The sequence below is a fragment of the Dryobates pubescens genome, chromosome Z, assembly GCF_014839835.1.
Source record: "Dryobates pubescens isolate bDryPub1 chromosome Z, bDryPub1.pri, whole genome shotgun sequence".
NCBI classification, from domain to species: Eukaryota; Metazoa; Chordata; class Aves; order Piciformes; family Picidae; genus Dryobates; species Dryobates pubescens.
Genome location: NC_071657.1, coordinates 2,970,322 through 2,995,200, shown reverse-complemented (window position 1 = coordinate 2,995,200; position 24,879 = coordinate 2,970,322). Strand labels below are relative to the sequence as shown.

The 24,879-nt window shown below is 49.8% G+C and overlaps 1 protein-coding gene across 1 annotated transcript in view; it reads right to left on the bottom strand.

Moving 5' to 3' along the window:
- Window positions 1-3,591: 3,591 nt before the first annotated feature.
- The window catches only part of DGKQ (diacylglycerol kinase theta), a 154,067-nt gene continuing 132,779 nt past the window's right edge, over window positions 3,592-24,879 (bottom strand). Inside the window, exons 19-24 of the mRNA XM_054178888.1 lie at window positions 23,866-24,047; window positions 20,001-20,101; window positions 12,473-12,619; window positions 9,143-9,254; window positions 7,330-7,482; window positions 3,592-3,936 (exon numbers count right to left, since the gene is read on the bottom strand). Coding sequence (XP_054034863.1) covers window positions 3,838-3,936; window positions 7,330-7,482; window positions 9,143-9,254; window positions 12,473-12,619; window positions 20,001-20,101; window positions 23,866-24,047 — 794 coding nt within the window. The 3' untranslated portion in view covers window positions 3,592-3,837. The remainder of the gene's footprint in view (window positions 3,937-7,329; window positions 7,483-9,142; window positions 9,255-12,472; window positions 12,620-20,000; window positions 20,102-23,865; window positions 24,048-24,879) is intronic.

Genomic DNA, 24,879 nt, shown 5'->3' with positions numbered 1-24,879 from the left:
GAATGCAGGCAAAACCTAGCAGAACACCAGTGAAAGGTCAGGAGCACATCTCTCAGCTGGAGAGGTGCTAGCTGTGCCTGCCTTGGTTTACAGGCAAGGTTCAAAGGCAGGGCAGTGAGCCTGCACCTCTTGCCTCTCTCTCAGATTATGGCTCCTGGCCCTGTGTCCCTGACGCTGATTAACACCTGACCTGACAGAATCAAGCCTCTTCCCCAACAACCTGTGCTACTGCATTATTTAAAGCACTTGGCTGTGTGACCACTAGGTCCTCACACAGTGTTACTTGAGAATCATTTATCTGCCCCATCATGCAAACTACACTGCCCTGCTGTGTTCCAAGCAAAAGGTTTGGTGTTGGCTGCAGGGAGCAGCCCGCTCTCTGCAAGGAAGCCTTGCATACCATGCAAGAAAACACTGGGCCTTGCCTTCTGTGTGTGACCCAAACACCAAGTTAAAAAAGATAAACAGCTTTTCAAGAGATCCTTGATATGCTTGGCCTCCACAGCACCTGAACCTGGAGCATCTTAACAGATAGTTGAGTTTCTCCTTTTAGAAGCTTTACAGGATCTTTCCTGTCACAGCTGCCCAGGAATCTCTTTTCAAAACACACAAACCATAGTTTTATGATGCACAGAGAACTTTAAACACCCAAGTGTGGTTTTCTTCAGGTGTGTTTTCATTCCAGTGTGGCACTCATCTGCTCAAACAAAAATGTTGAGTGTTCTGGACAATAAAAAAAGAAGAGAGGGTAAGAAGAAGGAAACCTCAAAGCCTTCCTGTCCTCCACCAGAATCCCTTCTGACAGTTGTGAGAAGAACACACCCATACTGCTGCGCTGCTTTGCTACCACCAAGCTACCCCAAGACAGGCCTGTGCAGTGCTGCAGGGATGGAAAATCCCCATGGAAGGATGTGCCACAGTAAGGAGCCCTCTGATGAAAACGCTGTGACCTGGGAGTTTCATGTTGTTTCAGGTAACAGAGCTGAGCAAAAGGGAGAGACAGCCAGACCTGGGACGAGCCAAGAAGGTGAAACGCTGTCAGCTGCATGCTGCAGGATTAGGTACGTCTGGAAAAACAGTGGGACAGGTTTATTCACTTGGGCTGCAGAAGGTGGCCAGCACCAGCAAGCTGAATGCTTACACATGTTTTCTGTAACAAAGTCAAGTTTTTCCCCTCCATTACTGAGTCAGCAATTGGAAAGAAGACCATGCATTCCTTCTGCTGCTCTCAGGGCACAAAGCCTTTTCTCTGGCTTTCTGGACAATTACAAGCAGCAGTCTATTTTCAGATTTCCTCTCTTACTTGGTAAGCCTCCCCCTGAGAGAATGAACCCTGACATTCAACACTCTTTTCCTTCCTACTTGTAATGCTGGGTAACAGGACACCAGAAGAGCTCCAGCTGATCCTTCATGCCCAGGTTCTGAAGAAGAGATAGTTTAATGATAAGGAGTTGAGGATTTTAGCTCTGTACTGTCCACACTATCTCCTGCACAGCACAAGGAATTAAAAGGCTAAATTCTTGTCCACACTGTGGCACCTGAAGAAGACACCTAAATCAACAAATTAAGCAGTTAACTACGGGGTTCATTGGAAAGAGGAGTCAGCCCTTCACATCACATCTCTACCAGAACACTATGGAATCGCTGGACAGGAAGAGGAGGCTGCACTTTGTGTGGTGGTTTTGTCTCTGCATACAGCTTTAGCTGTATCATGCTGTTGCTGGAGGTGCAGCACCCACATCCACACCCTCACCTGCACCATGGCTGGGAAGGTGAGAGCACAGCTAAGGAGCAGATGTGGCTGAAGCTGGCACAGTGCTCAGCATACAGACTGGTCAACAAGACCCAACAGGAACTGCCTCAGCACTTAACTGGCTCCAACACATAACAGCCTTTGCAAGTTTCAGAGTGACAGTGAAGCCCTCTGAAGCAGCTGGAGATGTTCTTCTGGACATACTGGCAAGAGGAATGCTCCTAAAGCTGCTGCTTGAGTGAGGAATTGATGCCACCCACAGCTGGATTAGTTACTACCATGCAAGAGGGGACAAGTACACCACCAGCTCCCACTGGGTTCTGGATAGCATGGTGTAACTTCAGCAGCAGATGCACACATGGCCAAGCCATGCAGCTCCCCTGCACCACAACTAACTCAGAGGACCCCTTGTGTATGATGCTGACCTGCAGTGAAAGACTCAGCCACTGGAGAACTACGGTGAGATGAGACTGGTGGAGACCATCAGGACTACAGGCATGGACAGCAGATGTGTGTAGTGTATGGCAGGACTGGCACACCTGTTCCAGCTCATGCTCCAGCATGCCTGTGTCTCTAGCAGGAAGCAGAAGTACCGGATCCCCACGCCTTCAGCAGACGGATGAGCACAGAGGCCATCTTCGGTCTCACAGGAGCTGACAGAAGCAGCCTCTGAAGAGCACACACTCACCCAAGTGAGAAAAGCCTGTCATCATGTCCCTGGGCCCACCTCTCCTAACAACACCCACCAGAGACATGAGAAGGCTGCCCAGGTGAGTGAGTTTTGATCACAGCTCTCACATCCCCAGCTACCTGAAGCCTACAGCACGCCACAGGCACACTGTGGGCTCCGCAGCGAGGCTGCGCTGTCCTGCAGCTCAGTTCTGACAGATGTGACTGTGCCAATTTACTGAAGTGAACACTAAGTGGTACTTCTTTTTCCTTAACTAGGCCAGGGTTCTTTTAGTCTTTGAGCTTGGTGTTCAATTAACAGTCCAGCTGTGACAAACTAATGAAAATGAAACAGCACAAGGCAAGGAGAAAAGTCTGGTGGCAGCGATAAAGGTTTCAAAGGCAGGGGGGTAAAAAACCCCAACCCTACCTAATGTAATACTGCCCTGGGTAATTTTGTTCCTTTCTTACATTCAGAGTGGTAGCTGCTGAAATTCAAATGCCTTTTCAAACCAGGCTTTGGCTAAAGGATCTAGGAGAAACTAAAGCTGCAGCTGAAAGCTTCCTCCACAAGCTTGTTCCCCCTTCATTCACACTGTGTCCAAACACCGTTGAAGTAAACTCTCTGAAGCACTTTGTCTCAACTCTTCTAGCACTTTCTCTCCTCCCAAGCTTCCTCCACAAGCTTGTTCCCCCTTCCTTCACACTGTCCAAACACTGTTGAAGTAAACTCTCTGAAGTACTTTGTCTCAACTCTTCTAGCACTTTCTCTCCTCCCCGTGCACGAGGCTCCTTTTATAGACATCATCTCTGCTGCTGCTTTGTGTTTTTCTCTTTAGGGTCCTGTTTCAGCTGCGCTGTTTGGAGCGATCCAAGGAGTTCTCAGCAGCTCCTGCCTTTGCCTTTTTTTGGTTGGGAGGCTACCATGAGCATCAGTTTAAAGGAACACACTGTAATTTATGGAACCACGCACCAGAATTTATCTATGGAATGGGTTTTTTTTCCCCCCCCCCTTTAAGCAGAAGCTGGGAGGAGGGGCAGAGACTCTGTGAAGATAGATGCAGAGATCTCAGCATCTTGGAATCTCTGTTTGGCCTCAGTTTCTATGCACATGGAGGGAAAAAACCAAAAGCCAACCAAAAAAAACAACCAACCAACCCAAACCCACAACAAAATGGTTGGGAAATGGCTTGTGGGAAAGCAACCCAAAGTAAACATTTCAGAGGAGACAAGTGGTACACAATAGTTGTTTGTAACCATGAGGCACTATCTTTGAAAGATGAAGTAGGACCCAGCACTATCAAAATGTCATGGAAGGCAGGCTCACCAGCAGCCCTCTTCCACCAGCTGTCTGCACACAGTGTTACTGAACCCTCTCGGTGTGCTGCACCACTTCTTCAGCACAGGTGGTCCACTTAACGCCCTCCTTCGGAGACTGACATGCTCTCCACTCTCATCTCTTTCAGGCTTCCAGTTTTTTTCTGCTTCTGCTTGGATTTTTTCAACATATGGACCTAAAAGGGAAAAGTTGTAAAACAAGGTGAGTGAGTACTAAGACAGTGGTAGCCACCTAACAAGCAGGTCTAAACCAGCTAGCTACTGAGTACTAAACCAACTAGCCACTAAGTAAAATGCTGGAACTGCCACAGGAAGGCATTGCTTGCTTAGCCTGGAGAAGAGGAGGCTCAGGGGAGACCTTCATGCTGTCTACAGCTACCTGAAGGGTAGCCAGGAGGGGGTTGGTCTGTGCTCCCAGGCAACCAGCACCAGAACAAGAGGACACAGTCTCAAGCTGCACCAGGGGAGGTTTAGGCTGCAGGTTAAGAAGATGTTCTTCACAGAAAGAGAGATTGGCCATTGGAATGTGCTGCCCAGGGAGGTGGTGGAGTCACCATCCCTGGACGTGTTTAGGAAGAGACTGGATGAGGCACTTGGTGCCTTGGTTTAGTTGGTTAGATGGTGTTGGGTGATAGGTTGGACTTGATGATCTCTGAGATCTTTTCCAACCTGGTTAATTCTGTATTCTGTAAAGACACTGAACACAGTGGTGGGAGCAGCTTCTCCCAGCACCTGTGGCCACTGGCTGTCGTTCATTGCAGAGGACTAAAACCTGCTCCTGGAGCAGGACAGACATCCCTGACAGTGCTGGCAGTGACAGTGCAATGCCACCTGCCACATGTCACAGGATCATAGAATCTATTTCTATTTCTATTTCTATTTCATTCTATTCTATTCTGTTCTAATCTATTCTATTCTAATCTGTTCTAATTCTATTCTATTCTATTCTGTTCTATTCTAATTCTATTCTATTCTATTCTATTCTATTCTAATTCCATTCTATTCTAATTCTATTCTAATTCTAATTCTAATTCTATTCTATCAATTGCACAAGTATCTCCCTCTCTGGAGGTACTCAAAACCCACCTGGATGTGTTCCTGTGTGATCTGCTCCAGGTGCATCCTGCTCTGGCAGGGGGGTTGGACTGGATGAGCTTTTGAGGTCCACTCCAGCCCCTGACATTCTGTGATTCTGTGAAGCACCTATCCTTACAAAGCTATAGGATTAACTGCTTTATTAACTCTTAACATATACACACATCTATTGTGTGTATCTTTGCTTGTCTGGCAAAGTTAATGCTGAGAGAGGGGACATTTCAACCCACCACATCTATGTATATTAATATATAAGGGTATGTATGTATGTATGTGTGTGCAAATGGTTGTAGTAAGGCAGGGATTGGTCTCTTCTCCCAGGAATCAAGAGAAAGAGAAGAAACAGCCTCAAGTTGCACCAGAGGAGGTTTAGGTTGGACATGAGGAACAATTTCTTCCTTTGAAAGGGTTTGTCAAGCCCTGGAAGAGGCTGCCCAGAGCGGTGGTGGAGTCCCCATCACTGGAAGGGTTTCAAAGCTGTGTAGATGTGGTGCTCAGGGAGGTGGTTTAGTGATGGGCTTGGCAGTGCTGGGTTGATGGTTGGACTTGGTGATCTTAAAGGCCTTTTCCAGCCTAAGCAATTCTGTGCATACAAAGGTACATACACATATATACAGAGAACAGTATTAGCCACTAACCTACCAGAAAGACAGAAATATTTCTCACTGGAAGGACAAGTTAGGTTTGTTCTCTCTCTTTTTCTCCCTTTCAGCACAAGAACAAAGTTTAACTTAATCCAAAGCATTTAAAATGTGACCCTTTCACTCATTTCTCATCCTGGGGTCCAGTTTGTACCTCTGACCCCTTGCCCTGTGTCAAGTCTTAGGTAGCTGATGCTCTTTTCCTTCTAAGATACTCTGAGGTATCAAGGAAGAACAGGCACTCATTACTCCAAGGTATCCTTTTCTCCGACTGTCTTCCTCTGTCATTCAGTTTTCTCCTTTGCTGCTCCCTGCAGACCTTCCCTTCAGCACTAGCCTGAAGCTTAGGGCCTGTTTTTTAAACACAAACCTCATCTGATCCAGCAGAGAGGGCCCTCAAACCATCCTCTGTAGAAACTGAATCACAGAGTCACAAACCTGTTGAGACTGGAAGAGACCTTTGAGATCATCAGGTCCAACCCCTCACCTAGAGCTCACAATCCTACTACTCCACTAAACCAGGTCTCTCAGCACCACACCCACACATCTTTTGAACACCTCCAGGGATGGTGACTCCATCACCACCCTGGCAGCCTGTTCCAAAGCCTGAGAACCTTTCCTGTGGAGAAATTTTTCCTGCTGTCCAACCTGAGCCTGCTTTAGCACAACATGAAGCTGTTTCCTCTTGTCCTCTCACCTGCTGCATGTGAGATGAGACCAAGCCCCACCTCACTCCAATGTCTTCGGAGGAAGCCGTGGTGATGAGGTCTCCCCTCAGCCTCCTCTTCTGAAGACTAAATAACCCCAGTTCCTTCAGCCATAAGACCTGTGTTCCAGGCCCTTCATCAGCTTGGTTGCTCTTCTTCAGACACATCCCAGCACCTCAATGTCCTTCTTGTAGTGAGGAGCCCAAAACTGACCCCACTATGGAAGCTGTGCCCTCAGCAGTGCCCAGCAGACGGGCACAATCACATCCCTAGACCTCCTGTGTATTTATCCAACAGTTGCCACACAGTGCTGACCAGCTCCTTTAAAGTCAAGCACAAGAACAAAGCAGGCAAGCAAGTCAGGGTTGGAGTGGCTGGAGAGCTGCCAGGCAGAAAGGGACCTGGGGGTACTGGTTGACAGCTGCCTAAACATGAGCCAGCAGTGTGCCCAGGTGGACAAGAAGGCCAACGGCATCCTGGCCTGCACTAGGAATAGTGTGGCCAGCAGGAGCAGGGAAGTCATTGTGCCCTGTGCTCAGCACTGGTTAGGCCACATCTTGAGTCCTGTGTCCAGTTCTGGGCCCCTCAGTTTAGGAAGGACATTGAGACACTTGAACGTGTCCAGAGAAGGGCAACAAGGCTGGGGAGAGGCCTTGAGCACAGCCCTGTGAGGAGAGGCTGAGGGAGCTGGGGTTGCTTAGCCTGGAGAAGAGGAGGCTCAGGGGAGACCTCATTGCCCTCTACAACTACCTGAAAGGTGCTTGTAGCCAGGAAGGGGTTGGTCTCTTCTCCCAGGCAACCAGCACCAGAACAGGAGGACACAGTCTCAAGCTGTGCCAGGGGAGGTTTAGGCTCAAGGTGAGGAGAAAGTTCTTCACTGAGCGAGTCGTTCGCCATTGGAATGTGCTGCCCAGGGAGGTGGTGGAGTCACCATCCCTGGAGGTGTTCAAGAGGGGATTGGACGTGGCACTTGGTGCCATGGTTTAGTCATGAGGTCTGTGGTGACAGGTTGGACTTGATGATCTTTGAGGTCTCTTCCAACCTTGGTGATTCTGTGATACTGCAGTACAGTAACATCCACTGGAGAAACCAAGTCAACCTGCCAAGAGAAACCTGCACCCAGTACCTTTGGTCCTGCAGCAGAAATGATGATCTGGCCAGGGGCCTGAATCCAGGGCTCTCCATCAACTTGAACTGGAATGGCCTTCAGGAGTGTCACACGGAAATAGGAGCCTTGGGCTATGCGGATTCCCGACCGAAAACCACCTTGGACTTGACCCTGTTAGGGAGTACAAGGCAGGTTATCCATCACCCCAACCAACAAGAAGCACTAGCTGCACCTCAGCTGGGGGGACAGAATTTTATTCCAACTGCTTAGGCAGCATCTGCAGGGGATGTCTTTACTGACACAGCATTAATTACTTCAATTAGTGCATGAAGAGGAACCCAGCATATTCCTGCAGGCTGCCAGAGGCAAAGTAACTTGGAGAGCAAAGTCGCTGGCCAAGGAGCATGCACTCACAAAGGCCTTGTTTGCTTCCATGCCCACCCTCCATGTAACACAGTGAATACACTTTCAGAACACCTCACTACACCCACACAGACTTCAGCAGGTGTGAAACTCTGAAGTCTAAAAGTCATGATCAAACAGGGGGAGCTTTGCCAGACTCAGCCTCGTGTATGCATGGATGTAGGCTCAACTAGATGTACCTGCACTCAGCTGCCACTGATGGCTGAGTGCTGGCTGCCAGCACTGATGCCAAGGGAACTTTGCTGCTTCCCCTGGAGAATGTGCACAGGGTAAACACCTCAGCAGAAGGTGACAAAACCAGAGCAGGGGTTTGCTAACACTTATATTCCAAAGGAAAGGGTACACTTCTTGTTGCCCCTAACAATCTCTCTCAAACCAGTTCTTTCTGATGGAATGTTTCAGGTCTGTCTTCCTCAAAACACCTAGACCATGAAACTGTGAAGCTGGCCAACACCGAAGATGGAGCTGCACATACAATTTTAAGCAGCCACCTCTCCATTTCTGGTGATTGTATGGATCAGTTGTCTCTGGTTACCTGCCCACAGACACTTCTTCACTAGCAGACAGTAAAAGAAACATGAGGAAAAGACAAAAATAACCTGCTGTCCCCCCACAGGGCTGTGCTGCTAACAGCAGGCTGCTGCAAAAACACTGAACAGGTGGAAGAACTGCACACATTGAGTCATAATATTCTTTGCAGAACTGTCAGACCATCTGCTTCCAGAGCAGCCAGCATCAGATTCCCAGAGGCAGGTGCTGGAAGGCCAGTGTCAGGTAACTACAAAGCCAGCCCTCCAGAAGGAATCTCTGCCCTGCTTGTGAGGAGGTGTAACCAGACTCTTCACAGGTACACTTAGGTGAGGAGTGGGTGTTTTTGGAGTGTTAAACTAACATCCTGCTCTCATCCCATTGCCTGGTTTTGACACCAGTCATGTGAAAGCCAGTGCATCCCACAACACAAACACACATACACCCACATATACACACACACACATCTGTCTGGTGTTGGTTCAAGGCCTACTTAAGTCATGAAGCATCCACTTGTTTTAACAGGTTCTTCACTTTCCTATGATGACTTTCTATCCAGCCACAGTTCTCTTCAGTTTCCACAGTCTGGCACCCAAAATGTGGCTTGTGAAGAGGCAATGGGAGGGCACTGCAGTCCATCAGGAGGCAAGCCAGCTGCAGCTAAGCTCCTGACACCTGAATGCTTTGTTCACAGACAGCCATGGGTTACGTTCACAGTCTGCAGCTACCTCTATGTGACACAAGCACATGAACAGCCAACACCAACATGTTGGATGCACGCCTCTTAGGACTACACCAGCTGCACTGTGCTGTTTGTTACCAGCAGAAACCAGTCTGGGACAGGTGTGTTTCCTCTGCTCTGACTGGGATGGCCACTCACCATGTGAACCACGCCAGTCACACCAACCACCTCCAGCAGGCCGTCATCGATGCGCGGTTTCTCAAAGCGGTTGTCGCTCTCAGACCCCCAGAGGTCAGCTCCAGAGCCCCAGCTGCAGAGAGAACACACCACAGTGACCACCACCTGCCACACAGCACCCCTGCCAGTACCCTGCTAGGGGTGGCTGGCTCAGCAGACATCGAAAGCTAGGCAGTCTGCTCTCCACCAGCAGGATGAGGTAACACAGCTCTCCTGCGCTGTCAGAGCAGGAAGTGCTGTTCCAAAACGTGGAAGACTTCTGACCAAAAATTTTAGGAGAGAAAGAGGAAAGGAAGTAGTTTCCATTTGAAAGAAAAAGAGTAGGTGAGAAGAAAGTAACTCCCAAGAGCTTGAGTTTGCTGGGAAATACAGGCCACAGCTATGCTGACCTTGACTCCCAAGACCTGAAAACTTAACACAGGTCTTATTGCTCCTGACAATATACAGAGAAGCTACTGAAGACAAACTGAAGCTAAACCAAGTGTCAAGCTTTTATTCCTCCATCAGCTACTGAAGAGAAACTGAAGCTCAACCAAGTGTCAAGCTTTTAGTCTTCAAGCAGCTACTGAGGAGAAACTGAAGCTAAACCAAGTGTCAAGCTTTTATTCCTCCATCAGCTACTGAAGAGAAACTGAAGCTAAACCAAGTGTCAAGCTTTTATTCCTCCACCAGCTACTGAAGAGAAACTGAAGCTAAACCAAGTGTCAAGCTTTTATTCCTCAATGAGCTACTGAAGACAAACTGAAGCTAAACCAAGTGTCAAGCTATTATTCCTCCATCAGCTACTGAGGAGAAACTGAAGCTAAACCAAGTGTCAAGCTTTTATTCCTCAATGAGCTACTGAAGAGAAACTGAAGCTAAACCAAGTGTCAAGCTTTTGTTCCTCAACCAGCTACTGAAGAGAAACTGAAGCTAAACCAAGTGTCAAGCTTTTATTCCTCCACCAGCTACTGAAGAGAAACTGAAGCTAAACCAAGTGTCAAGCTTTTATTCCTCCATCAGCTACTGAAGACAAACTGAAGCTAAGCCAAGTGTAAAGCTTTTATTCCTCCACCAGCTACTGAAGAGAAACTGAAGCTAAACCAAGTGTCAAGCTTTTAGTCTTCAACCAGCTACTGAGGAGAAACTGAAGCTAAACCAAGTGTCAAGCTTTTATTCCTCCATCAGCTACTGAAGAGAAACTGAAGCTAAACCAAGTGTCAAGCTTTTATTCCTCAATGAGCTACTGAAGAGAAACTGAAGCTAAACCAAGTGTCAAGCTTTTATTCCTCCATCAGCTACTGAAGAGAAACTGAAGCTAAACCAAGCTTTCCCTCTTTTCTCCACAGCAGTAACACCAGCTCCCTGCAGGTGTCAGGGCAGCCTCCAGAACCCTGCAAAAGGTACCTTAACTAAGAGTTTTCCACAGCTCCCTGGGGTGGTAGCACCACCAGCTCCACATCTTCTGCCCAGCTGGCTGTAGGACCTTGACAGCGTTTGAGAGGTCAACCTTGGCTGGCCTTGACTGCAGGAACCAAGCACGTGTGTGTAAAGAAATACTCTCTGATCCTTCTGCAAGTCATGGTGAAAGCCAGGAGACTGTGCAAACAGTCTGGGGGAGATGGAAAATGGTAGTGGATAGAAGTCACAGGTGTCAAGTCATGGCTCAAAAGTCACATTTTATTAGCAAACTGCTTCCAAAGAAGTCAGAAGAACTCTGCTGAGGAAATCACTTCACACTTCTGTCAGCACACAGAAGAAACAGCAAAAGAAAAGGGATAGGCATGGGGAAGAGAGGACCACCTTGCTGTGGAGTGAGATTGAGAGTTTAAAAGGGCTGGAGAAAGTGTCAAAAGGAGAACTGGCCATACAGACACAGCTAAACAACCAGAGAGTCAGGCACTCACCCAGCACCCAGAGCACAAGCAGTGAGTCAGGCACTCACCCAGCACACCCAGCATAACCACCCAGTAACAACACCCAGTGCACAGCACACCCAGCATAACCACCCCGTGCACAGCACACCCAGCATAACCACCCAGTGCACAACACACCCAGCATAACCACCCCGTGCACAGCACACCCAGCATAACCACCCCGTGCACAGCACACCCAGCATAACCACCCAGTGCACAACACACCCAGCAACAACCATCCAGTGCACAGCACACCCAGCAACAACCATCCAGTGCACAACACACCCAGCAACAACCACCCAGCACACCCAGCAACAACACCCAGTGCACAGCACACCCAGCATAACCACCCAGCACACCCAGCAACAACACCCAGTGCACAGCACACCCATCATAACCACCCAGCACACCCAGCAACAACACCCAGTGCACAGCACACCCAGCATAACCACCCAGTGCACAGCACACCCAGCATAAGCACCCAGCACACCCAGCAACAACACCCAGTGCACAGCACACCCAGCATAACCACCCAGCACACCCAGCATAACCACCCAGTGCACAGCACACCCAGCATAACCACCCAGCACACCCAGCATAACCACCCAGCACACCCAGCATAACCACCCAGTGCACAGCACACCCAGCATAACCACCCAGTGCACAGCACACCCAGCATAAGCACCCAGCACACCCAGCAACAACACCCAGTGCACAGCACACCCAGCATAACCACCCAGTGCACAACACACCCAGCATAACCACCCAGCACACCCAGCAACAACACCCAGTGCACAGCACACCCAGCATAACCACCCAGTGCACAGCACACCCAGCATAACCACCCAGCACACCCAGCAACAACACCCAGTGCACAACACACCCAGCATAACCACCCAGCACACCCAGCATAACCACCCAGTGCACAGCACACCCAGCATAACCACCCAGTGCACAGCACACCCAGCATAACCACCCAGTGCACAGCACACCCAGCATAACCACCCAGTGCACAACACACCCAGCATAACCACCCAGTGCACAGCACACCCAGCATAACCACCCAGTGCACAGCACACCCAGCATAACCACCCAGTGCACAACACACCCAGCATAACCACCCAGTGCACAGCACACCCAGCATAACCACCCAGTGCACAGCACACCCAGCATAACCACCCAGTGCACAACACACCCAGCATAACCACCCAGCACACCCAGCATAGCCACCCAGCACACCCAGCATAACCACCCAGCACACCCAGCATAGCCACCCAATCTCTCTACCACTGAACATTCTATCCAAGCTTTGGACACTTGCTGCTCCAAGCCCACGCAGCTCTCCCACACCTACAGCCAGATGTGCACCCATGTGTGCTCCTCCTTTCCTTTTTACCTGGGTATGTTAATAAAAATGAGTCCTTCTATGCTTGGCAGCTCCACCTCGTGCTGGTCCACCTGGAGCTTTATGTCCTTGTGAAGGTTTCTGGTGTGACTTATCTTCTGCAGCCCAACCTTCACGTAAACTCCTTTGTTGTGAAACCTAGGAGCAGACAAGCACCCTGTAACTAAAAAGCAAAGCCCAGCACAGCACTCTTAGAATGGTTGGGATGGGAAGGGACCTCCAAACTCATCCAGTCCAACCCCCTTCTGCTGTCAGCAGGGACATCCTCCACTAGATCAGGCTGCCCAGAGCCCTGTCGAGTCTCACCTTGAATATCTCCAGGGATGGGGCCCCAACCACCTCCCTGGGCAACCTGTGCCAGTGTTCCACCACCCTCACAGTGAAGAACTTCTTCCTGATATTCAATCTCAATCTGCCCTTCTCTAGTTGGAAGCCCTTTTCCCTTGTCCTGACACTGCAGGCCTTTGTAAACTCCCTCTCAGCCTTCTTATAGGCTCCCTTCAGGTACTGGCAGGCTGCTGTTAGGTCTCCCTGGAGCCTCCTCTTCCCCAGACTGAACACCCCCAGCTCCCTCAGCCTGTCCTCACAGCAGAGCTGCTCCAACCCCCTGATCATTTTCATGGCCCTCCTCTGGAGCCACTCCAACAGGTCTATGCAGTGCACCAGTGTTGCCCTCTAGCAGGTCAGTTTGAAGAGTTCTTCAAGTGAAACTCCTTCCAGATTCTTCTAACTTTACTGCAGAACCACGCAATAAGCCACAAACTGCTCCTTGATGTCAGGGATGATTTGTGTTGCCATGGCATGTGCAGATCTGTGACATTCTACTGCAGAAAAATCACCCCTTCCTAAAGTGCAGACTGAATGCAAAGCTCCTCTGAAATGGACATTTCTGGGCTGGAGAGATGTACTTAATCTTAAACTGTATTTAAGACCCAGAGGTCCTTCCTGAAACATTTCCAAATGTTCTCTCATGTGGTGCTAGGGAAATTAAGGCACAAAAATCACAGAACCACAGAATGGTGGGGGTTGGAAAGGACCTTTAGAATAGAGTGGAGTGGAGTGGAGTGGAATGGGAATAGAATAGAATAGAATAGAATAGAATAAGAATAGAATAGAATAGAATAGAATTAGAATAGAATAGAATAAGAATAGAATAGAATTAGAATAGAATAGAATAGAATAGAATAGAATAGAATAGAATAGAATAGAATAGAATAGAATAGAATAGGAATAGAATAGAATTAACCAGGTGGGAAAAGACCTTGGAGATCGAGTCCAACCTATCACCCAACGTCATCTAATCAAGTAAACCATGGCACCAAGTGCCCCATCCAGTCTCTTCCTAAACACCTTCAGTGATGGTGACTCCACCACCTCCCTGGGCAGCCCATCTCAATGGCCAATCTCTCCATCTGGGAAGAACTTCCTAACATCCAGCCTAAACCTGCCCTGGTGCAGCTTAAGACTGTGTCTGAAGATCATCCAGTGTGTTTGGAGATCATCCAGTCCAACCCCCTGCTCTTGCAGGGCACCCACTGCAGCTTGCTCAGCATCACAATGTCCAGGTGGGTTTGGAATCTCTCCAGGGAAGAGGACTCCACAACCTCTCTGGGCAGCCTGCTCCAGGCCTCCAGCACCCTCACACTAATGAATTATCTCCTCCTGGTCAGATGGAACCTCCTGGATCCCAGTTTGTGCCCATTGCCCCTTGTCCTGTTACTGGGCACCACTGAAAGGAGTCCAGCCCCATCCTTTTGACCCCTGCCCTTTAGCTATTGATGAGCATTGAGAAGATCCCCCCTCAGTCTGCTCTTTCCCAGCCTCTCAGCCTTTCCTTGTCAGGCATCCTCCAGGCCCCTCAGCATCTCCACAGCCAGATGTGTCTCACCAGGGCAGTGTAGAAGGGGAGGATAATCTCCCATGACCTGCTGGCCCACACTCTTCTTAATGCACCCCAGGAGACCCTTGGCCCTCTTGGCCACAAGGGCACATTTCTGGCTCAACCAGCACTCCCAGGTACTTCCCTGTGGAGCTGCAAAGCTCTACAAGTCCTTGCTTTAATTCACTTGAAACCTGCTCTGCTGTGGAAACTTACAACAGGCTTAGTGGTGTCAGCCTGTGGCAGAGCTGTTAACATCTCTGATTTTAAAGGGCAAAAAAAAAACCCCAAGAGAGATGAGGAAGAGTTTATGGCATCCCTAGAAATGTCAAAATATTTTAAGAGAGACCTAAACAAATGTGAGCTAAACACACACAGAGTATTTTCTTCTAGAATGGAAACCTTTGGATATGTGGCCTTTAAGGGCAGCCCCAAAATAAAAGGCATAAATGTCCAGGGTTTGACCCTACCAGCAGACAGGGTGTCACTGGAATCCACCTCTCCAAACTGTCTCCAGCACTGTGTCTAACTGCTGAGGACCTTCAAGTGGGGAGGAGAGATGTTTTAGCACGTGGGTTACAGGCACAGATTGTTCAGTTCTCCTAAGTTCTTGCAGAATCAGAATCACAGAGTGTTAGGGGCTGGAAGGGACCTTGTAAGATCATCCAGTCCAAGCCCCCTGCCAGAGCAGGATCACCAAGGGCAGGTCACACAGGAACACACCCAGGTAGGTTTTTAAGGCCTCCAGAGAAGGCAACTCCACAGCCTCTCTGGGCAGCCTGCTCCTGGGCTCACAGTCACAGTGAAAAAGTTTGTCCTTAAAGGCCATCTCTTCCCACAGGCCCTCACAGTGAGCAGGGGCATCTGCAACTAGATGGAGCTGCTCAGAGCCACGTCCAACCTCACCTGGAATGTTGCCAGTGATGGGAGATCTCCCACCTCTCTGGGCAACCAGGGGCAGTGTCTCTCCACCCTCAGTGTCAAACATTTCTTTCTTCTCTCCACTCTGAACCACCCTCTTTTACTTTCAAACCATCAACCCTTGTCCTGTCACAACAGGCCATGAGAAAAGTCTGTCCCCAGCTTTCTTAGATGCCCCTTTAAGTACTGGAGGTCTCCCTGGATCCTTTCCCTTCCTTTCCCTTCCCTTCCCTTCCCTTCCTTTCCCTTCCCTTCCCTTCCCTTCCCTTCCCTTCCCTTCCCTTCCCTTCCCTTCCCTTCCCTTCCCTTCCCTTCCCTTCCCTTCCCTTCCCTTCCCTTCCCTTCCCTTCCCTTCCCTTCCCTTCCCTTCCCTTCCCTTCCCTTCCCTTCCCTTCCCTTCCCTTCCCTTCCCTTCCCTTCCCTTCCCTTCCCTTCCCTTCCCTTCCCGCCCTGCCAGCACTGCTGTGGCCTCCTCTGGCCCTGCTCCAGCAGGCTGTGCTGAGGCCTCCAGAGCTGCCCCAGCACTGCAGGGGGGTCTGAGCAGAGCCCAGCAGAGGGGCAGAATCCCCTCCCTGCCCCTGCTGCCCACACTGCTGGGGATCAGCCCAGGGCAGGGCTGGCTCTGGGCTGGCAGCACTTGGTGCCAGCTCATGGCCAGCTCTGCACCCCCAAGGCCTACTCCACAGAGCTGCTCTCCAGCCCTTCATCCTGCAGCTTGTGTTGATACTGGGGATTGCTCCAAACCAGGTGCAGGACCTTGCACTTGGCCTTGGTGAATCTGACAAGCTTCTCAAGGTTGTCCAGGTGCCTCTGGGTGACATCCCATAGCTAAAGGGTGTCATAGGAACTACTCAGCTTGGTGTCACCTGAACTGTTGCTGAGGGTGCACTCATTCCTGTGTCACTGATGAAGACATTAAACAGCACAGGTCTCAGTATGGACCCCCATGGGACATCACTTGTCACTGGTCTCCATCTGGACATCAAGCCACTACCCTGTGGATGTGACCATCCAGCCAATTCCTCATCCACTGAAGGGTACAACCAAACCCATCTCCAGTGGAGGGAGAAGGATGTTGTGTGGGAACCATCTCAAAGGTCTTAACACAAGTCCAGAAAGGTGATGTCTAAAAAGCCCTTACCTTGTCACTCCACCACAGAAGGCCCACAGGCTGCTCAGGCACGACTTGCCCTTGCTGAAGCCATGCTGGCCGTCTCAAATCACCTCCCTGTCCTCCACTGTGCCTTATCAGAGCTTCTAGGAGAACAGGGGACAGAAGTCCCATGATCTCCCCAGGCACAGAGGTGAAGCTGACAGGTGGGGAGATCCCAGGGTCCTCCTCTCTCGAGCTTCTAAAAATGGGTGCAGAGTTTCCCTTCTTCCAGCCACCAGGGACCTCTCCTGCCTTCTCAAGTATCACAGAGAGTGGCTTGCTGACTACCTCAGCCAATGCCCTCAGGACTCTGGGATGCATCTCAAACTCTCAATTCCTGTTGCCACAACCTGGAGCTTCCTGTTCTGTGCCCAGGAGCAGCCAGCTCACATGCCAGCACATGACAGGGCTAAGCAGCCACCCTTCCTTGCTGATTTACTGGAAACAACCAGCAAAAGACCATGCTCATCTTGGAAGGAGCAGTCACTTGCATCTCCTGGGGAAGGCTGAAGCCAGCAACTTTGTCACAGACACAGGCAGCAAAAGGCAACAATCACATCATCATTCATTCACAGTGAACACTGGAACAGTTGCAAGTAATGAGTACAAATGAGGCAGGGGAGGGAAAAATAACCCAAACAATCAGAAACAAACCACCCAAATGCAGCAGTAAAACCAGCCCAGCTTCTCAAAGTGATTCTGTGTCACCACTGCACCAGTGGCAGACTGTCAATGCCACCGTGGTGTTGGGCATCAGCCATGGATTTATCCTGGCATCATTGGGAAGATGCTGTCCCTTCCTTTGGAATGCCACCAGCTGGCACCAGAGGAGTGACCAACTTGACCTCACCTGCTCAGCTTTGGGGAAGCCTTCTGGTGGCCTCTCAGGGACTCAGAGGGGGTTGATAGGAAAAATAAGCAGGGCTTTTGGGCAGGGCCTGTTGTGGCAGGACAAGGGGTGATGGTCTGAAACTAAAAGGGAGAGATTCAGAGTGGAGATAAGGAAGAAATAAGCCAAGGAACTACTAGAGAGAGTCCAGCAGAGGCTACAATGACAATCAGGTCACCACTGGGAAGGGATTAATTTACAGTGAGGGTGGTGAGACGCTGGAACAGGTTGTCCAGGCAGGTTGTGGATGCCCCCACCCTGGAGGTGTTCCAGGCCAGGCTGGATGAGGCTTTGAGCAACCTGGGTTAGTGGAAAGGGGGATTGGAACTGGATGATCTTTAAGGTCCCTTCTCAACCAAACCATTCTATGTGTCAGCACTGCCAGCCTGCAGAAGCTGTTTGCCTCCTCAGTATCCATTCCAAATGCCATGTTTCTTTTTCAGGTCTTGAATCACGAAGGGGAAAAAGGAAAAGTCAAAGTATGACCTTTAACCAGGGTGGCAGCAAGAAGAGGACACCTCCTTAGAAGGTGCTGTGGCTTAGCAAAGTCAGAGTGGTGTATTTGGGGGTGAGAATGGACACAGCTCTTGTATTCCTTGCACAGGGGAATCTACCACAGCTCTGCACACCACAACAGGCTCGGGGCAGTGTCCACTCTACAACCTGACTGCTTGATTCTGCCACCTGATGTTTTTTATCCAAGGGACTGAAAATGCAAATCAGCAACTCCTATGCCACAAACAGGACCCTGAGTTATTCCATTTTTAAGGAAAAAAGAAAGAAGAAAAGAAGAAGGAATGCAGGAAAGAGAGAAAGAGGAAAAGGAGGAAAGGAGGAAAAAAGAAAGAAAGAAGAAAAGAAGGAAAAAAGGATAGAAGGAAAGGAGAGAAGGAAATAAGAAGAAGGAAAGAAGAAGGAAAGAAGGAAAGAGGGAAAGAAGGAAAGAACACAAGAAGAAAAGGAAAGAAGGAAAGAAGAAGGAAAGAAGAAGGAAAGAAGGAAAGAAGGAAAGAAGAAGGAAAGAAGGAAAGAAGAAGAAAAGGAAAGAAGAAAGAAGAAGGAAAGAAGGAAAGAAGGAAAGAAGGAAAGAAGAAGGAAAGAAGAAAAGGAGAAAAGGAAAGAAGAAAAGAAGGAAAGAAGAAAAGGAAAGAAGGAAAGAAGAAAAGGAAAGAAGAGAAGAAGGAAAAAAGGATAGAAGGAAAGAAGGAGAGAAGGAAATAAGAAAAGAAGAAGAAGAAAAGAAGGAAAGAAGAAGGAAAGAAGGAAAGAAGGAAAGAAAAGGAAAGAAGGAAAGAAGGAAAGGAAAGAAGGAAAGAAGGAAAGAAGGAAAGAAGGAAAGAAGGAAAGAAGAAGGAAAGAAGAAGGAAAGAAGGAAAGAAGGAAAGTAAAGAAGGAAAGAAGAAGGAAAGAAGGAGAGAAGGAAAGAAGGAAAGAAGAAGGAAAGAAGAAGGAAAGAAGGAAAGAAGAAGGAAAGAAGGAACGAAAAAGGAAAGAAGAAGGAAAGGAGAAGGAAAGAAGAAGGAAAGAAGAAGGAAAGGAGAAGGAAAAGAGAAGGAAAGGAGAAGGAAAGAAGAAGGAAAGAGCCATGAGTAGTGGCTGTGGTGACAACACTGCAGGGTAGGGTGGGATTTCACTTCCCTATACTCACAACTGGCTAGAGAATATCTTTAACAGTTGGGGTTTGAACACTGAGTATTTGTCACTGGGTGTAACTCTCTCTGGCAACCCAGAGGCAGTTTAGAGGACATGTACTCACAAACAAAGGGGAAATCAGACCAAAAGAACCCAAACAAACAACACAACAGTTTCTGCAAGGGACCAGTGATGAATTACACAAGTGTGATTTCTCTTCCCCCATCCATGTCAAGGATTATGGGAAGGAAAAAAGTGCTGTTGTTGACTGATCTGCATGCCAGAGGAGGAGGGCCTCTCTCCACAACTTGAAAGTCACACAGCCTCAAGCAAGATACAGAGATCTGCTTTTAATCTCCTTGCCAGCACAGGGTTGCCACCACAGCACTGGGCAAGAGGAGTTCTGCAGAGTCAGTTCACTGCTCACACAGCAGCGCTGCCCTCCCTCCTGCTAAAGGCTGTGGGTAAGGGGTCGGGGGGCAGGTGTCACTGAACAGAACACTGCAGTTAGTGGCAAAGAACTGTACTGAACACTAATGACAGCATGTCCCTAAACTGCTTTGGTGGCAGGGGGAAAGAGGGCAGGGAGGGGAAGATGGAGAGGGAGTGGAGGGAGCAGAGAGAGAGGGAAAGGAGGGGAAGGAGGGGAAGGAGAGGAAGGAGGAGGGAGAGGGGAAGGAGAAGGAGGGAGAGGGGAAGGAGAAGGAGGGAGAGGGGAAGGAGAAGGAGGAACAATGAAAGGGGAAGGAGGAACAATGAAAGGGGAAGGAGGGAGAGGGGAAGGGGAAGGAGGGAGAATGAAAGGGGAAAGAGGGAGAGGGGAAGGGGAAGGAGGGAGAGGGAAAGGGGAAGGAGGGAGAGGGAAAAGGGAAAGGGAAAGGGAGAGGAAGCAGAGGGATGGAAAGGAAACCCCTGGATTCTGTGTCTACAAGTTCCCAGCTGACTTAACTCCTGCCAGTGCCTGGAGATCTCTCAGCCACAGTGTAAGGTGGGAGCTATGCAGTACCAGAGCTCAACCCCTCGCCCCTGGTGTCCCCAGGATCACCTGCTGTTAAATTTCCCTGGTTCTTCCTCTCTAGCATGATGGAAGTCCAAGCTCAGCTCTGCATCGATGCCAAGCCCACAGTAATTGTTCATCTGCACAATCTGACAGGGAAAAGAAACACAAAAGAAGAACAAATTAAAACTGAAACAATGATATTATTATTTCCTCCTTAGGTTTACACATGGAGAGGTTCCAAAGCTGGTTGGTTTTGAATTGATTTGATTTGATTTGATTTGATTTGATGGGGGGTGGGTTGCTTTTTTGGTCTCCTCAAGGAAAGCAAACTTTGCAGATGATCTTTCCAAGTCACTTTGCACCTTTGACAGATTCTGGCAAAAAAAAGAAAGCCCCCAACAGCCCACATTTTCCAGAAACACAGCACTAAAAATAGAGCTGCAACAGACAGCTGCTGACATCTGCAGTCATTATTCCCAAAGTATCAGAAAATTAGACAACTTAATCTCAGTGGCAAGTAATGAGAACAAATGAGGCAGGGGAGGGGGAAAAAACATAACCCAAAACAGCAGGAGAAACAAAACAGCCACATGCAGCAGCAGTAAAACCAGCCCAGCTTCCCAGGGTGATTCTGTGTCACCACTGCACCAGTGGCAGACTGTCAATGCCACTGTGATGTTGGGCATCAGCCATGGATTTATCCTGGCATCATTGGGAAGATGCTGTCCCTTCCTTTGGAATGCCACCAGCTGGCACCAGAGGGGTGACCAGCTTGATTTCACCTGCTCAGCTCTGGGGAGGCCTTCTGGTGGCCTCTCAGGTACTCAAAGGGGGTTGATAGGGAAAATAAGCAGGGCTTTTGGGCAGGGCCTGCTGTGACAGGACAAAGGATGATGGTTTGAAACTAAAAGGGAGAGACTCACAGAATCACACAGTAAGCCAAGGAACTACTGGAGAGAGGCCAGAGGAGGCTGCAGGGATGCTGAGGGGCCCTGGAGCATCTTTGTGATGAGGAAAGGCTGAGAGCCCCTGGGGCTGTTGAGCCTGGAGCAGAGCAGCCCCAGAGGGGAGCTGAGCAATGCTCAGCAAGAGATAAAGGCTGGGGGGCAAGAGGCTGGGGCCAGGCTCTGCTCAGTGGTGCCCAGGGACAGGACAAGGGGCAGCAGAAAATGTTTTTGACACTGAGGGTGGTGAGACCCTGTCCCAGGTTGCTGAGAGAGGTGGTAGATGTCCCATCTCTGCCAACACTCCAGGTGAGGGTGTCTGGGGCTCTGAGCAACCTGCACTGGGTGAAGCTGTCCCTGCTGACTGCAGCAGGTTGGATTAGATGACTTTGAAAGGTCTCTCCCAACCCAACCCATTCTGTGATTCCATGATTTTAAGTAGCTCCCTATATGCCATTCTCAAATTTCTACAGCTTTTAGTCACTTCTGCAACTAACTCTTCCTTTTCATGGCATTCATCCCACAGCTTTCCTCTCCCAGTCCTTGCCTCCCCCACTCAGCACCTCTAAAAAGCAGAACAGGCACTCAGGGCAAATCAGTCCCTGTCTCCACCAAGTGAAAACCAGCTGTGACCTGAGGACACAACTCCTCCTCCAGCCGATATGTAGTGCCTGGGATCCTCCAGCAACTCCACCAAAGCACTGAGTCAGCAATGTGCTCTTGTGGCCAAGAAGGCCAATGGGATCCTGGGGTGCATTAAGAAGAGTGTGTCCAGCAGATCCAGGGAGGTTCTCCTCCCCCTCGTCCTCTATTCTGCCCTGGTGAGGCCACCTCTGGAATATTGCATCCAGTTCTGGGCTCCCAGGTTCAAGAGGGACAGGGATCTGCTAGAGACAGTCCAAGAGAGGGCTACAAGGATGATGAAGGGACTGCAGCACTGCCCTGTGAGGAGAGGCTGAGAGCCCTGGGGCTGCTAAGTCTGGAGAGGAGAAGACTGAGAGGGGATTTAAGAAATGTTTATAAATACCTGAGGGCTGGGGGTCAAGAGGGAGGGGACAGGGACAGGCTCTGCTCAGTTGCACCCTGGGATAGGACAAGGGGCAGTGGATAGAAACTCCAGCACAGGAGGTTCCACCTCAGCATGAGGAGAAACTTCTTCACTGTGAGGGTCACAGAGCACTGGAGCAGGCTGCCCAGAGGGGCTGTGGAGCCTCTCAAGCCCCATCTGGATGTGTTCCTGTGTGACCTGTGCTGGATTCTATGGTCCTGCTCTGGCAGGGCAGCTGGACTCAATGATCTTTGGAGGTCCCTTCCAACCCCTAACATCCTGTGATCTGCTAGCACTGTTAGAACTTCCTACTGTCTGTTTGCCATCTCTGTGTCCAATCTCTTTGTTTTGCCTGAAGATAACCAGAGCCAATCTACACCACCCACAGGTGGTGTCACTAAACCCAAACAGTGTCACCCAACCCAAACAGTGTCACCCAACCCAAACAGTGTCACCCAACCCAAACAGTGTCACCCAACCCAAACAGTGTCACCCAACCCAAACAGTGTCACCATCTACAACTAACATTTTTGACTTCCTGAACACAAACCTGTCATATGACAAAGGGATGGCAGGGATGGGGACTTTTACTCCCCAGGAACACACCAGAGGACACAGGCACAGCATGGCACTGAGATGACAAGAAGAGTTACTTCTCTGTGTGCTGCCAACTCATTCCTTAAACTGTGGAAGTCAAGAGGGTAAGAGGGTCTGCTGGGGGACTGGCTCCAGTCTTGCTTAACTTCATCAGCAACTTGGATGAAGGGACAGAGTGGATGCTCAGCCAGTTTGATGAGGGTACAGAACTGGGAGCAGTGGCTGACACCTCATCAGGCTGTGATGCCATTCAGTGAGACCTGGAAAGCCTGGAGAGAGTTGGGTGGAGAGGAACCTCATGAGGTTCAGAAAATGAATGTGTAGGGTCCTGCACCAGGGGGACCTGCTGGAAAGCAGCTTCCACAGGAGTGCTGTTGGACAGCAACTTGAAAATGAGTCAAGAATGTGCTCTTGGGGTCCAGAGAGGTTCTACACTGCCCTGGTGAGGCCAGAGATAGAGAATTGTGTCCAGTTCTGGCCTCCCCAGTTCAGAAGAAAGAGGGAACTACTGGAGAGTCCAGCAGAGGCTATGAAGCTGCTGAGGGGCCTGGAGCATCTCTGTGATCTCTGGGGCTGCTGAGCCTGGAGAATAGCAGCTAGGATGGGATCTTCTCAATGCTCAGCAAGAGCTAAAGGGCAGGGGGCAAGAGGATGGGGTCAGACTCTTTCCAGTGGTGCCCACTGAAAGGACAAGGGGCAGTGGGCCCAAACTGGAACCCAGGAGGTTCCATCCGAACAGAAGGAGAAACTTCTTTGGTGTGAGGGTGCTGTTGCCTTGTCCAGGCTGCCAAGAGAGGTTGTGGAGTCCTTGAAGATCTTCCAAACCCACCTGGACAATCAGATCCTGGGCAAGCTGCTCTAAGTGACCCAGCTTTAGCAAGGGGGTTGGATTGGATGATCCTTCACAGAGGTCCCTTCCAACCCCCACCACTCTGGGACTCTGTAAAAGGTGACACTGCTTTTTTTTGTGGGGGAAGAGGATGTTTGGTTTTCATTCACTGCTGCAGTTTCATTAGTCTTCCAGAATCTGTTTGGTGTTCCTTCAGAAAGTTCTTCTCACTTGAGAAATCAATTTACTCCCAGCTGAAGCAGACAGGTATGCCACTGTCACCTCAACCTCTTCATCAATCCCCTGCCTGCAGCCAGCCAGACCTCCCAAAACTGAAGCACTAGATGCAGATGCATGCAGTGCTCCCTGAGGAACAGCTCAGTAAAGCCCAAGGGAGGAGCAATAAAAGATTACACTCCCTGGACACCTGATGTTTGCTACAACAACAAACAGAATCCTAAGAGTCCAACCCAGAGAGGGGGTTCAGCTCACCTTTGGAGGCTCAGGTTCTGCCACACCATTCTCTGCACCATTAGCTGGCTCTTCTGCATCCAGGAGGATAGTCCAGCGATCCATAAGGACATCATCTGCCTCATCCACAGAGATCAAAATGGAGTAGGGGTCCTCCCCGCTGTAGCCAGCTCCCCAGCGCAGCACCCTCCCTAAGTCATTACCTGGGCAACAATGAAGAACCCCCAGATAGGAGTCAATGAGCTACAGGCATCAAAAACTGCATCAGCCAAAACAAATCACATGAAGGTGGCTCCAAGCCACTGCCAAGCCATGGAAGTGGTTAGAGCAGGTAAAAATTCCTCAGGGGCAGCTGTGCTCAGTCACACACAGGCCTGCTGCCTTGCCTGGGGAGTGCTCACAAAAAAGGATGGAGAAGTCTTTCATGGAGGGGAGAGCTCCATAACAGGGGGAAAACCTTTCATGGAGGTGAGAGCTCCATAACAGGGGGAAAACCTTTCATGGAGGGGAGAGCTCCATAACAAGGGGAAAATCCTTCATGGGGGGGAGAGCTCCATAACAGGGTGAAAATCCTTCATGGAGGGGAGAGCTCCATAACAGGGGGAAAATCCTTCATGGAGGGGAGAGCTCCATAACAAGGGGAAAATCCTTCATGGAGGGGAGAGCTCCATAACAAGGGGAAAATCCTTCATGGGGGGGAGAGCTCCATAACAGGGTGAAAATCCTTCATGGAGGGGAGAGCTCCATAACAGGGGGAAAATCTTTCACAGAGTTGGCTTGCAGGGAGCTCTGATGCACTTGTGGTTGCCAGGGGAAGACTATTTTGCCCTCTCCACCTCTTGCCCACTGACAGACACCCACACCAACCCTCTTGCACTCACTCTCCCTTCAGAAAGCAGAGCTGACATCGCCACGACAAGCTGGCGCAGCGTTTGCTCCCCAGCGCCGGCCAGCACTGACCCACGGCGTCTCTGCTACAAAACTGGCTGGTTTTGTCGGCTGGATAAATGAAGACAAAACCTCTGCCCTCAAAAA